The 15,776-nt window shown below is 43.3% G+C and overlaps 1 protein-coding gene across 1 annotated transcript in view; it reads right to left on the bottom strand.

Annotated features, from left to right (window-relative positions):
• The window catches only part of LOC128684339 (uncharacterized), a 241,053-nt gene that overhangs the window by 87,142 nt on the left and 138,135 nt on the right, over positions 1 to 15,776 (bottom strand). Inside the window, exon 10 of the mRNA XM_070098267.1 lies at positions 15,199 to 15,329. Coding sequence (XP_069954368.1) covers positions 15,199 to 15,329 — 131 coding nt within the window. The remainder of the gene's footprint in view (positions 1 to 15,198; positions 15,330 to 15,776) is intronic.

Raw genomic sequence — 15,776 nt, 5'->3', positions numbered from 1 at the left:
AGCTGCACTGGTTACCTTTATGTTAACTTGTGACACAGTACAGCTGCACTGGTGACCTTTATATTAACTTGTGACACAGTACAGCTGCACTGGTGACCTTTATGTTAACTTGTGACACAGTACAGCTGCACTGGTGACCTTTATGTTAACTTGTGAGACAGTACAGCTGCACTGGTGACCTTTATGTTAACTTGTGACACAGTACATCTGCACTGGTGACCTTTATGTTAACTTGTGACATAACACAGCTGCAATGGTGACCTTTACGTTAACTTGTGACACAGTACAGCTGCACTGGTGACCTTTATGTTAACTTGTGACACAGTACAGCTGCACTGGTGAATTAATGTTAACTTGTGACACAGTACAGCTGCACTGTTGAATTTTATGTTAACTTGTAACCCAGTACAGCTGCACTGGTGACCTTCATGTTAACTTGTGACCCAGTACAGCTGCACTGGTGACTTTTATGTTAACTTGTGACACAGTACAGCTGCACTGGTGACCTTTATGTTAACTTGTGACACAGTACAGCTGCACTGGAGACCTTTATGTTAACTTGTGACACAGTACAGCTGCACTGGTGACCTTTATGTTAACTTGCGACACAGTACAGCTGCACTGGTGACCTTTATGTAAACTTGTGACCCAGTACAGCTGCACTGGTGACCTTTATGTTAACTCGGGACACAGTACAGCTGCACTGGTGACCTTTATGTTAACTTGTGACACAGCACAACTGCACTGGTGACCTTTATGTTAACTTGTGACAGAGTACAGCTGCACTGGTGACCTTTATGTTAACTTGTGACACAGCACAGCTGCGATGGTGACATTTATGTAAGTTTGTGACACAGTACAGCTGCACTGGTGACCTTTATGTTAACTTGTGACACAGTGCATCTGCACTGGTGACCTTTATGTTAACTTGAGACACAGTACAGCTGCACTGGTGACCTTTATGTTAACTTGTGACACAGTGCAGCCGCACTGGTGACCTTTATGTTAACTTGTGACCCAGTACAGCTGCACTGGTGACCTTTATGTTAACTTTTGACAAAGTACACCAGCACTGGTGACCTTTATGTTAGCTTGTGACACTGTACAACTGCACTGGTGACCTTTATGTTAACTTGTGAGACAGTACAGCTGCACTGGTGACCTTTATGTTAACTTGAGACACAGTACAGCTGCACTGGTGACCTTTATGTTAACTCGTGCCACAGTACAGCTGCACTGGTGACCTTTATGTCAACTTGTGTCCCAGTACAGCTGCACTGGAGACCTTTATGTTAACTTGTGACACTGTACAACTGCACTGGTGACCTTTATGTTATCTTGTGACACTGTACAACTGCACTGGTGACCTTTATGTTAACTTGTGACACAGTACAGCTGCATTGGTGACCTTTATGTTAACTTGTGAAACAGTACAGCTGCACTGGTGACCTTTATGTTAACTTTTGACACAGTACACCTGCACTGGTGACCTTTATGTTAGCTTGTGACACTGTACAACTGCACTGGTGACCTTTATGTTAACTTGTGACACAGTACAGCTGCACTGGTGACCTTTATGTTAACTTTTGACGCAGTACAGCTGCACTGGTGACCTTTATGTTAACTTGTGACACAGTACAGCTGCACTGATGACCTTTATGTTAACTTGTGACACAGTACAGCTGCACTGGAGACCTTTATGTTAACTTGTGACACAGTACAGCTGCACTGGTGACCTTTATGTTAACTTGTGACACAGCACAGCTGCGATGGTGACATTTATGTTAGTTTGTGACACAGTACAGCTGCACAGGTGACCTTTATGTTAACTTGTGACACAGTGCATCTGCAATGGTGACCTTTATGTTAACTTGAGACACAGTACAGCTGCACTGGTGACCTTTATGTTAACTTGTGACACAGTGCAGCTGCACTGGTGACCTTTATGTTAACTTGTGACCCAGTACAGCTGCACTGGTGACCTTTATGTTAACTTTTGACAAAGTACACCAGCACTGGTGACCTTTATGTTAGCTTGTGACACTGTACAACTGCACTGGTGACCTTTATGTTAACTTGTGAGACAGTACAGCTGCACTGGTGACGTTTATGTTAACTTGATAAACAGTACAGCTGCGCTGGTGACCTTTCTGTTAACTTGTGACACAGTACAGCTGCACTGGTTACCTTTATGTTAACTTGTGACACAGTACAGCTGCACTGGTGACCTTTATGTTAACTTGTGACGCAGTACAGCTGCACTGGTGACCTTTATATTAACTTGTAACACAGTACAGCTGCACTGGTGACCTTTATGTTAACTTGTGACACAGTACAGCTGCACTGGTGACCTTTATGTTAACTTGCGACACAGTACAGCTGCACTGGTGACCTTTATGTAAACTTGTGACCAAGTACAGCTGCACTGGTGACCTTTATGTTAACTTGTGACACACGACAGCTGCATTGGAGACATTTATGTTAACTTGTGACCAGTACAGCTGCACTGTACCTTTATGTTAACTCGGGACACAGCACAGCTGCACTGGTGACCTTTATGTTAACTTGTGACACAGTACAACTGCATTGGTGACCTTTATGTTAACTTGTGACACAGTACAGCTGCACTGGTGACCTTTATGTTAACTTGTGACACAGTACAGCTCCGCTGGTGACATTTATGTTAGTTTGTGACACAGTACAGCTGCTCTGGTGACCTTTATATTAACTTGTGACACAGTACAGCTGCACTGGTGACCTTTTTGTTAACTTGTGACACAGTGCAGCTGCACTGGTGACCTTTATGTTAACTTGAGACACAGTACAGCTGCACTGAATACCTTTATGTTAACTTGTGACACAGTACAGCTGCACTGGTGACCTTTATGTTAACTTGTGACACAGTACAGCTGCACTGGTTACCTTTATGTTAACTTGTGACACAGAACAGCCGCACTGGTGACCTTTATGCTAACTTGTGACACAGTACATCTGCACTGGTGACCTTTACGTTAACTTGTGAAACAGTACAGCTGCACTGGTGACCTTTATGTTAACTTGTGACACAGTACAGCTGCGCTGGTGACCTTTATGTTAACTTGTGACACAGTACAGCTGCACTGGTTACCTTTATGTTAACTTGTGACACAGTACAGCTGCACTGGTGACGTTTATGTTAACTTGTGACACAGTACAACTGCACTGATGACCTTTATGTTAACTTGTGACACAGTAAAGTTGCACTGGTGACCTTTATGTTAACTTGTGACACAGTACAGCTGCACTGGTGACCTTTATGTTAACTTTTGACACAGGACAGCTGCACTGGTGACCTTTATGTTAACTTGTGACGAGTACAGCCGCACTGGTGACCTTTATGTTAACACGGCACACAGTACAGCTGCACTGGTGACCTTTATGTTAACTTGTGACCAAATACAGCTGCACTGGTGACCTTTATGTTAACTTGTGACACAGTACAACTGCACTGGTGATCTTTATGTTAACTTGTGACACAGTACAGCAGCACTGGTGACCTTTATGTTAACTTGTGACACAGTACAGCTGCGCTGGTGACATTTATGTTAGTTTGTGACACAGTACAGCTGCACTGGTGACCTTTATGTTAACTTGTGATACAGTGCAGCTGCACTAGTGACCTTTATGTTAACTTCTGACACAGTACAGCTGCACTGGTGACCTTTATGTTAACTTGTGACACAGCACAGCTGCACTGATGACCTTCATGTTAACTTGTGACACAGTACAGCTGCACTGGTGACCCTTATGTTAACTTGTGACACAGTACAGCTGCACTGCTGACCTTAATGTTAACTTTTGACACAGTACAGCTGCACTGGAGACCTTTATGTTAACTTGTGACACAGTACAGCTGCACTGGTGACCTTTATGTTAACACAGTACAGCTCCGCTAATGACCTTTATGTTAACTCGTGACACAGTACAGCTACACTGGTGACCTTTATGTTAACTTGTGACACAGTACAGCTGCACTGGTGACCTTTATGTTAACTTGTGGCACAGTACAGCTGCACTGGTGACCTTTATGTTAACTTGTGACATAGTCCAGCTGCACTGGTGACCTTTATGTTAACTTGTGACACAGTACATCTGCACTGTTGACCTTTATGTTAACTTGTGACCCAGTACAGCAGCACTGGTGACCTTTATGGTAACATGTGACCCAGTACAGCTGCACTGGTGACCTTTATGTTAACTTGTGACACAGTACACCTACACTGGTGACCTTTATATTAACTTGTGACGCAGTACAGCTGCACTTGTGACCTTTACGTTAAGAGTAAGACACATGTGCAACATCTGGGTATCTTTATTGTAGACGTTTCGCCATCCAGTGGCTTTATCAATACAAATTCTAGGACATAACTTGAAGACAGTAGAACTATGAACAGAAGATGAGGTAATCAGTCCCTCAACCTAGGAGTAGGTGCGAACAGCACCATAGTCGTGGTGCTTTTCGCACCTACTCCTAGGTTGAGGGACTGATTACCTCATCTTCTGTACATAGTTCTACTGTCTTCAAGTTATGTCCTAGAATTTGTATTGATAAATCCACTGGATGGCGAAACGTCTACAATAAAGATACCCAGATGTTGCACATGTGTCTTACTCTCATCTTGTCGGTATTATATACCATTCATACACAGTACAGCTGCACTGGTGACCTTTATGTTAACTTGTGACACAGTACAGCTGCACTGGTGACCTTTATCATAACTTGTGCCCCACTACAGCTGCACTGGTAACCTTTATGTTAACTTTTGACACAGTACAGCTGCACTGGCGACCTTTATGTTAACTCGGGACACAGTACAGCTGCACTGGTGACCTTTATGTTAACTTGTGACACAGTACAGCTGCACTGGTGGTCTTTATGTTAACTCGTGACACAGTACAGCTGCAATGGTGACCTTCATGTTAACTTGTGACACAGTACAGCAGCACTGGTCACCTCTATATTAACTTGTGACATAGTACAGCTGCACTGGTGACCTTTAGGTTAACTTGTGACACAGTACAGCTGCGATGGTGACCTTTATGTTAACTTGTGACACAGTAGAGCTGCACTGGTTACCTTTATGTTAACTTGTGACGCAGTACAGCTGCACTGGTGACCTTTATATTAACTTGTGACACAGTACAGCTGCAATGGTGACCTTTATGTTAACTTGTGACAGAGTACAGCTGCACTGGTGACCTTTATGTTAACTTGTGACACAGTACAGCTGCACTGATGACCTTTATGTTAACTTGTGACACAGTACAGCTGCACTGGTGACCTTTATGTTAACTTGTGACCCAGTACAGCTGCACTGGTGACCTTTACGTTAAGTTGTGACACAGTACAGCTGCACTGGTGACCTTTATGTTAACTTGTGACACAGTACAGCTGCACTGGTGACCTTTATGTAAACTTGTGACAGAGTACAGCTGCACTGGTGACCTTCATGTTAACTTGCGACACGGTACACCTGCACTGGTAACCTTTATATTAACTTGTGACACAGTACAGCTGCACTGGTGACCTTTATGTTAACTTGTGACACAGTACAGCTGCACTGGTGACCTTCATCATAACTTGTGCCCCACTACAGCTGCACTGGTAACCTTTATGTTAACTTTTGACACAGTACAGCTGCACTGGCGACTTTTATGTTAACTTGTGACACAGTACAGCTGCACTGGTGGTCTTTATGTTAACTCGTGAGACAGTACAGCTGCAATGGTGACCTTCATGTTAACTTGTGACACAGTACAGCAGCACTGGTGACCTCTATATTAACTTGTGACATAGTACAGCTGCACTGGTGACCTTTATGTTAACTTGTGACACAGTACAGCTGCGATGGTGACCTTTATGTTAACTTGTGACACAGTACAGCTGCACTGGTTACCTTTATGTTAACTTGTGACGCAGTACAGCTGCACTGGTGACCTTTATGTTAACTTGTGACACAGTATACCTGCACTGGTGACCTTTATATTAACTTGTGACACAGTACAGCTGCACTGGTGACCTTTATGTTAACTTGTGACACAGTAAAGGTGCACTGGTGACCTTTATGTTAACTTGTGACACAGTACAGCTGCATTGATGACCTTTATGTTAACTTGTGACACAGTACAGCTGCACTGGAGACCTTTATGTTAACTTGTGACCCAGTACAGCTGCACTGGTGACCTTTACGTTATCTTGTGACACAGTACAGCTGCACTGGTGACCTTTATGTTAACTTGTGACGCAGTACAGCTGCACTGGTGACCTTTATATTAACTTGTGACACAGTACAGCTGCAATGGTGACCTTTATGTTAACTTGTGACAGAGTACAGCTGCACTGGTGACCTTTATGTTAACTTGTGACACAGTACAGCTGCACTGATGACCTTTATGTTAACTTGTGACACAGTACAGCTGCACTGGTGACCTTTATGTTAACTTGTGACCCAGTACAGCTGCACTGGTGACCTTTACGTTAAGTTGTGACACAGTACAGCTGCACTGGTGACCTTTATGTTAACTTGTGACACAGTACAGCTGCACTGGTGACCTTTATGTAAACTTGTGACAGAGTACAGCTGCACTGGTGACCTTCATGTTAACTTGCGACACGGTACACCTGCACTGGTAACCTTTATATTAACTTGTGACACAGTACAGCTGCACTGGTGACCTTTATGTTAACTTGTGACACAGTACAGCAGCACTGGTGACCTTTATCATAACTTGTGCCCCACTACAGCTGCACTGGTAACCTTTATGTTAACTTTTGACACAGTACAGCTGCACTGGCGACTTTTATGTTAACTCGGGACACAGTACAGCTGCACTGGTGACCTTTATGTTAACTTGTGACACAGTACAGCTGCACTGGTGGTCTTTATGTTAACTCGTGAGACAGTACAGCTGCAATGGTGACCTTCATGTTAACTTGTGACACAGTACAGCAGCACTGGTGACCTCTATATTATCTTGTGACATAGTACAGCTGCACTGGTGACCTTTATGTTAACTTGTGACACAGTACAGCTGCGATGGTGACATTTATGTTAACTTGTGACACAGTACAGCTGCACTGGTTACCTTTATGTTAACTTGTGACGCAGTACAGCTGCACTGGTGACCTTTATGTTAACTTGTGACACAGTATACCTGCACTGGTGACCTTTATATTAACTTGTGACACAGTACAGCTGCACTGGTGACCTTTATGTTAACTTGTGACACAGTACAGCTGCACTGGTGACCTTTATGTTAACTTGTGACACAGTACAGCTGCATTGATGACCTTTATGTTAACTTGTGACACAGTACAGCTGCACTGGAGACCTTTATGTTAACTTGTGACCCAGTACAGCTGCACTGGTGACCTTTACGTTATCTTGTGACACAGTACAGCTGCACTGGTGACCTTTATGTAAACTTGTGACAGAGTACAGCTGCACTGGTGACCTTCATGTTAAATTGTGACACGGTACACCTGCACTGGTAACCTTTATGTTAACTTGTGACACAGTACAGCTGCACTGGTGACCTTTATGTTAACTTGTGACACAGTACACCTGCACTGGTGACCTTTTTATTAACTTGTGAAACAGTACAGCTGCACTGGTGACCTTTATGTTAACTTGTGACCAGCACAGCTGTACTGGTGACCTTTATGTTAACTCGGGACACAGCAAAGCTGCACTGGTGACCTTTATGTTAACTTGTGACACAGTACAACTGCACTGGTGACCTTTATGTTAACTTGTGACACAGTACAGCTGCACTGGTGACGTTTATGTTAACTTGTGACACAGTACAGCTGCGCTGGTGACATTTATGTTAGTTTGTGACACAGTACAGCTGCACTGGTGACCTTTGTATTAACTTGTGACACAGTACAGCTGCACTGGTGACCTTTTTGTTAACTTGTGACACAGTGCAGCTGCACTGGTGCCTTTATGTTAACTTGAGACACAGTATAGCTGCACTGGTGACCTTTATGTTAACTCGTGCCACAGTACAGCTGCACTGGTGACCTTTATGTCAACTTGTGACCCAGTAAAGCTGATCTGGTGACCTTTATGTTAACTTTTGACACAGTACACCTGCACTGGTGACCTTTATGTTAGCTTGTGACACTGTACAACTGCACTGGTGACCTTTATGTTAACTTGTGACACAGTACAGCTGCATTGGTGACCTTTATATTAACTTGTGAAACAGTACAGCTGCGCTGGTGACCTTTCTGTTAACTTGTGACACAGTACAGCTGCACTGGTTACCTTTATGTTAACTTGTGACACAGTACAGCTGCACTGGTGACCTTTATGTTAACTTGTGACGCAGTACAGCTGCACTGGTGACCTTTATGTTAACTTGTGACACAGTACAGCTGCACTGATGACCTTTATGTTAACTTGTGACACAGTACAGCTGCACTGGAGACCTTTATGTTAACTTGTGACACAGTACAGCTGCACTGGTGACCTTTATGTTAACTTGTGACACAGAACAGCTGCACTGGTGACCTTTATGTTAACACAGTACAGCTCCGCTAATGACCTTTATGTTAACTTGTGACACAGTACAGCTGCACTGGTGACCTTTATGTTAACTTGTGACACAGTACAGCCGCACTGGTGACCTTTATGTTAACTTGTGACACAGTACAGCTGCACTGGTGACCTTTATGTTAACTTGTGACACAGTACAGCTGCGCTGGTGCCCTCTATGTTAACTTGTGACACAGTACAGCTGCACTGGTTACCTTTATGTTAACTTGTGACACTGTACAACTGCACTGGTGACCATTATGTTAGCTTGTGACACAGTACACCCGCGCTGGTGACCTTTGTGTTAACTTGTGACACAGTACAGCTGCACTGGTTACCTTTATGTTAACTTGTGACACAGTACAGCTGCACTGGTGACCTTTATGTTAACTTGTGACACAGTACAGCTGCATTGATGACCTTTTTGTTAAATTGTGACACAGTACAGCTGCACTGGTGACCTTTTTGTTAACTTGTGACCAAGTACAGCTGCACTGGTGACCTTATGTTAACTCGTGACACAGTACAGCTGCACTGGTGACCTTTATGTTAACTTGTGACACAGTACAGCTGCACTGGTGACCTTTATGTTAACTTGTGACACAGTACAGCTGCACTGGTGACCATTATGTTAACTTGTGACACAGTACAGCTGCATTGATGACCTTTATGTTAACTTGTGACACAGTACAGCTGCACTGGTGACCTTTATGTTAACTTGTGGCACAGTACAGCTGCACTGGTAACCTTTTTGTTAACTTGTAACACAGGACAGCTGCACTGGTGACCTTTATGTTAACTCGGCACACAGTACAGCTGCACTGGTGACCTTTATGTTAACTCGGCACACAGTACAGCTGCACTGGTGACCTTTATTTTAACTTGTGACCAAGTACAGCTGCACTGGTGACCTTTATGTTAACTTGTGACACAGTACAACTGCACTGGTGATCTTTATGTTAACTTGTGACACAGTACAGCTGCACTGGTGACCTTTATGTTAACTTGTGACAGAGTACAGCTGCACTGGTGACCTTTATGTTAACTTGTGACACAGTATAGCTGCACTGGAGACCTTCATGTTAACTTGTGACACAGCACAGCTGCACTGATGACCTTTATGTTAACTTGTGACACAGTACAGCTGCGCTGGTGACCTTTATGTTAACTTTTGACACAGTACAGCTGCACTGATGACCTTTATGTTAACTTGTGACACAGTACAGCTGCACTGGAGACCTTTATGTTAACTTGTGACACAGTACAGCTGCACTGGTGACATTTATGTTAACTCGTGACACAGTACAGCTGCGCTGGTGACCTTTATGTTAACTTGTGACACAGTACAGCTGCATTGGTGACCTTTATGTTATCTTGTGACACAGTACATCTGCACTGGTGACCTTTATGTTAACTTGTGACCCAGTACAGCTGCACTGGTGACATTTATGTTAACATGTGACCCAGTACAGCTGCACTGGTGACCTTTATGTTAACTTGTGACACAGTACACCTGCACTGGTGACCTTTATATTAACTTGTGACACAGTACAGCTGCATTAGTGACCTTTACGTTAACTTGTGACACAGTACAGCTGCGCTGGTGACCTTTATGTTAACTTGTGACACAGTACAGCTGCACTGGTTACCTTTATGTTAACTTGTGACACAGTACAGCTGCACTGGTTACCTTTATGTTAAGTTGTGACACAGAACAGCTGCACTGGTGACCTTTATGCTAAATTGTGACACAGTACAGCTGCTTTGGTGACCTTTAAGTTAACTTGTGACACAGTACAGCTGCACTGGTTACCATTATGTTAACTTGTGACACAGTACAGCTGCACTGGTGACCTTTATGTTAACTTGTGACACAGTACAGCTGCACTGGTTACCTTTATGTTAACTTGTGACACAGAACAGCTGCACTGGTGACCTTTATGCTAACTTGTGACACAGTACAGCTGCTCTGGTGACCTTTACGTTAACTTGCGACACAGTACAGCTGCACTGGTGACCTTTATGTTAACTTGTGACACAGTACAGCTGCGCTGGTGACCTTTATGTTAACTTGTGACACAGTACAGCTGCACTGGTTACCTTTATGTTAACTTGTGACACAGTACAGTTGCACTGGTGACCTTTATGTTAAATTGTGACACAGTACAGCTGCACTGGTGACCTTTATGTTAACTTGTTACACAGGACAGCTGCACTGGTGACCTTTATGTTAACTTGTGACCAGTACAGCTGCACTGGTGACCTTTATGTTAACTCGGCACATAGTACAGCTGCACTGGTGACCTTTATGTTAACTTGTGACCAAGTACAGCTGCACTGGTGACGTTTATGTTAACTTGTGACACAGTACAACTGCACTGGTGATCTTTATGTTAACTTGTGACACAGTACAGCTGCACTGGTGACCTTTATGTTAACTTGTGACACAGTACAGCTGCGCTGGTGACATTTATGTTAGTTTGTGACACAGTACAGCTGCACTGGTGACCTTTATGTTAACTTGTGATACAGTGCAGCTGCACTGGTGACCTTTATGTTAACTTGTGACACAGTACAGCTGCACTGGTGACCTTTATGTTAACTTGTGACACAGCACAGCTGCACTGATGACTTTTATGTTAACTTGTGACACAGTACAGCTGCGCTCTTGACCATTATGTTAACTTGTGACACAGTACAGCTGCACTGCTGACCTTTATGTTAACTTGTGACACAGTACAGCTGCACTGGAGACCTTTATGTTAACTTGTGTCACAGTACAGCTGCACTGGTGACCTTTATGTTAACACAGTACAGCTCCGCTAATGACCTTTATGTTAACTCGTGACACAGTACAGCTACACTGGTGACCTTTATGTTAACTTGTGACACAGTACAGCTGCACTGGTGACCTTTATGTTAACTTGTGACACAGTACATCTGCACTGTTGACCTTTATGTTAACTTGTGACCCAGTATAGCAGCACTGGTGACCTTTATGTTAACATGTGACCCAGTACAGCTGCACTGGTGACCTTTATGTTAACCTGTGACACAGTACACCTACACTGGTGACCTTTATATTAACTTGTGACACAGTACATCTGCACTGGTGACCTTTACGATACTTGTGACACAGTACAGCTGCAATGGTGACCTTTATGTTAACTTGTGACACAGAACAGCTGCACTGGTGACCTTTATGTTAAGTTGTGACACAGTACAGCTGCACTGATGACCTTTATGTTAACTTGTGACGCAGTACAGCTGCACTGGTGACCTTTACGTTAACTTGTGATACAGTACAGCTGCACTGGTGACCTTTATGTTAACTTTTGACACAGGACAGCTGCACTGGTGACCTTTATGTTAACTTGTGACACAGTACAACTGCACTGGTGACCTTTATGTTAACTTGTGAGACAGTACAGCTGCACTTGTGACCTTTATGTTAACTTGTTACACAGTACAGCTGCGCTGGTGACCTTTATGTTAGTTTATGACACAGTACAGCTGCACTGGTGACCTTTATGTTAACTTGTGACACAGTACAACTGCACTGGTGACCTTTATGTTAACTTGTGAGACAGTACAGCTGCACTGGTGACCTTTATGTTAACTTGTTACACAGTACAGCTGCGCTGGTGACCTTTATGTTAGTTTATGACACAGTACAGCTGCACTGGTGACCTTTATGTTAACTTGTGACACAGCACAGCTGCACTGAGGACCTTTATATTAACTTGTGACACAGTACAGCTGCGCTGGTAACCTTTATGTTAACTCGTGCCAAACTACAGCTGCTCTGGTGGCCTTTATGTTAACTTGTGACACAGTACAGCTGCACTGGTTACCTTTATGTTAACTTGTGACACAGTACAGCTGCACTGGTGACCTTTATGTTAACTTGTGACACAGTACAGCTGCACTGGTGACCTTTATGTTAACTTTTGACACAGTACAGCTGCACTGATGACCTTTATGTTAACTTGTGACACAGTACAGCTGCACTGGAGACCTTTATGTTAACTTTTGACACAGTACAGCTGCACTGGTGACCTTTATGTTAACTTGTGACACAGTACAGCTGCACTGGTGAACTTTATGTTAACACAGTACAGCTCCACTAATGACCTTTATGTTAACTCGTGACACAGTACAGATGCACTGGTGACCTTTATGTTAACTTGTGACACAGTACAGCTGCACTGGTGACCTTTATGTTAACTTGTGACACAGTACAGCTGCACTGGTGACCTTTATGTTAACTTGTGACATAGTACAGCTGCACTGGTGACCTTTATGTTAACTTGTGACACAGTTCATCTGCACTGGTGACCTTTATGTTAACTTGTGTCCCAGTACAGCTGCACTGGTTACCTTTATGTTAACATGTGACCCAGTACAGTTGTACAGGTGACCTTTATGTTAACTTGTGACACAGTACACCTGCACTGGTGACCTTTATATTAACTTGTGACACAGTACAGCTGCACTGGTGACCATTATGTTACTTTTGACACAGTACAGCTGCACTTTTGACCTTTACGTTAACTTGTGACACATTACAGCTGCGCTGGTGACCTTTATGTTAACTTGTGACACAGTACAGCTGCACTTGTTACCTTTATGTTAACTTCTGACACAGTACAGCTGCACTAGTGACCTTTATGTTAACTTGTGACACAGTACAGCTGCACTGGTTACCTTTATGTTAACTTGTGACACAGAACAGCTGCACTGGTGACCTTTATGCTAACTTGTGAGACAGTACATCTGCACTGTTGACCTTTACGTTAACTTGTGACACAATACAGCTGCACTGGTGACCTTTATGTTAACTTGTGACACAGTACAGCTGCACTGGTGACCTTCATGTTAACTTGTGACCCAGTACAGCTGCATTGGTGACCTTTATGTTAACTTGTGACACAGTACAGCTGCCCTGGTGATGTTAACTTGTAACACAGTACAGCTGCACTGGTGACCTTTATGTTAACTTGTGACACAGTAAAGCTGCACTGATGACCTTTATGTTAACTTGTGACACAGTAAAGCTGCACTGATGACCTTTATGTTAACACAGTGCAGCTCCGCTAATGACCTTTATTTTAACTCGTGACACAGTACAGCTGCACTGGTGACCTTTATGTTAACTTGTGACACAGTACACCTGCACTGGTGACCTTTACGTTAACTTGTGACGCAGTACAGCTGCACTGGTGACCTTTATGTTAACTTGTGACACAGTACTGCTGCACTGGTGACCTTTATGTTAACTTGTGACTCAGTAGAGTTGCGCTGGTGACATGTTAACTCGTGACATAGTACAGCTGCACTGGTGACCTTTATGTTAACTTGTGACACATTACAGCTGCACTGGTGACCTTTATGTTAACTCGTGACACAGTACAGCTGCACTGGTGACCTTCATCTTAACTTGTAACACAGTACAGCAGCACTTGTGACCTCTATGTTAACTTGTGACACAGTACAGCTGCACTAGTGACATTTATGCTAACTCGTGACACAGTACAGCTGCACTGGTGACCTTCATGTTAACTTGTGACCCAGTACAGCTGCATTGGTGACCTTTATGTTAACTTGTGACTTAGTACAGCTGCACTGGTGACCTTTATGTTAACTTTTGACACAGTACAACTGCACTGGTGACCTTTATGTTAATTTGTGACACAGTACAGCTGCACTGATGACCTTTATGTTAACTTGTGACACAGTACAGCTGCACTGGTGACCTTTATGTTAACACAGTACAGCTCCGCTAATGACTTTTATGTTAACTCTTGACACAGTACAGCTGCACTGGTGACCTTTATGTTAACTTATGACACAGTACAGCTGCACTGGTGACCTTTATGTTAACTTGTGACTCAGTACAGCTGCACTGGTGACCTTTCTGTTTACTCGTGACACAGTAGAGCTGCACTAGTGACTTTTATGTTAACTCGTGACACAGTACAGCTGCGCTAGAGAACTCTATGTTAATTCGTGACATAGTACAGCTGTGCTGGTGACCTTTTAACTCGTGACACAGTACAGCTACGCTAGTGACTTTTATGTTAATTTGTGACACAATACAGCTGCGCTAGTGAACTTTATGTTAACTCGTGACACAATACAGCTGCGCTAGTGAACTTTATGTTAACTCGTGACACAATACAGCTGCGCTAGTGAACATTATGTTAATTCGTGACACAGTACAGCTAGGTAGCAGTAGTATGGAATTCTTATGAAAAATAATGATTTAAATTCACGGAAAAGAATCAACAGCCATGAAAATGTAAATAAAAGGCTATACTTTAAGACACTGATATTAGGAAACGCACATAAGGAAATGTGTAGAAGGAAATTCATATTAGGAAATGTAGAAATATAATTTTAGGACATACACAAATTAAATATCTCAGCTCACACACACACACACACACACACACACACACACACACACACACACACACAGTGCGGGAAGAGTGACCCAGTAGCGGCCAGTAAAGAGGCGGGGCCAGGAGCTATGATTCGACCCTTACAACCACAACTAGGTGAGTACAACTAGGTGAATACACACACAGACACACACACATACACACATACTCACCTGGTGCATAAACACAAGGGTGTGGGGTGGAGGATTTGAATCGACGTGACAAGTGAGATAGAGATTCGTATCCTCTCTCACCACCGTCCCTTCCAGAGCCTTTCCCATCCTCAGTTCCACCTCCGGGGGATCTGTAGACAAAGGCAGTATTGTATAACGTACATTGGAGAACATGGAAGTACATGACAGGATCCAAATGGACTCAGTATATACAGAACTCATAAGTAGGACATATATGCAATACTTAAACCCATATGCCGTCTTATCCACGGAGCTCATTTTTACTGTGTAGATCTTTTGCACTAGTGGGAAACGTCGTCTCTATACAAAATTATTCTGCCAGCAATGCACCCGTATAGTACCCACGGGAGTACACGAAAGTGCATGGAAATACACGATAAAATATACATGTATAAAACTATACATGGTAGTAAGTGAAAGTACCTGATAATACACGGAATTTAATGTTAGAACAGGGAGTACATGGGAGCGCATGAGAGTATAAAGAAGTGCATGAGAGTTCACGAAAGTGTTCGGAAATAGTTAAGAGCACACGTGAGTATGTCTGAGAACCCTTG

This window comes from Cherax quadricarinatus, chromosome 4 (assembly GCF_038502225.1).
Source record: "Cherax quadricarinatus isolate ZL_2023a chromosome 4, ASM3850222v1, whole genome shotgun sequence".
In the NCBI taxonomy this organism is placed as follows: Eukaryota; Metazoa; Arthropoda; class Malacostraca; order Decapoda; family Parastacidae; genus Cherax; species Cherax quadricarinatus.
This window is presented reverse-complemented; position numbering and strand designations above follow the sequence as displayed.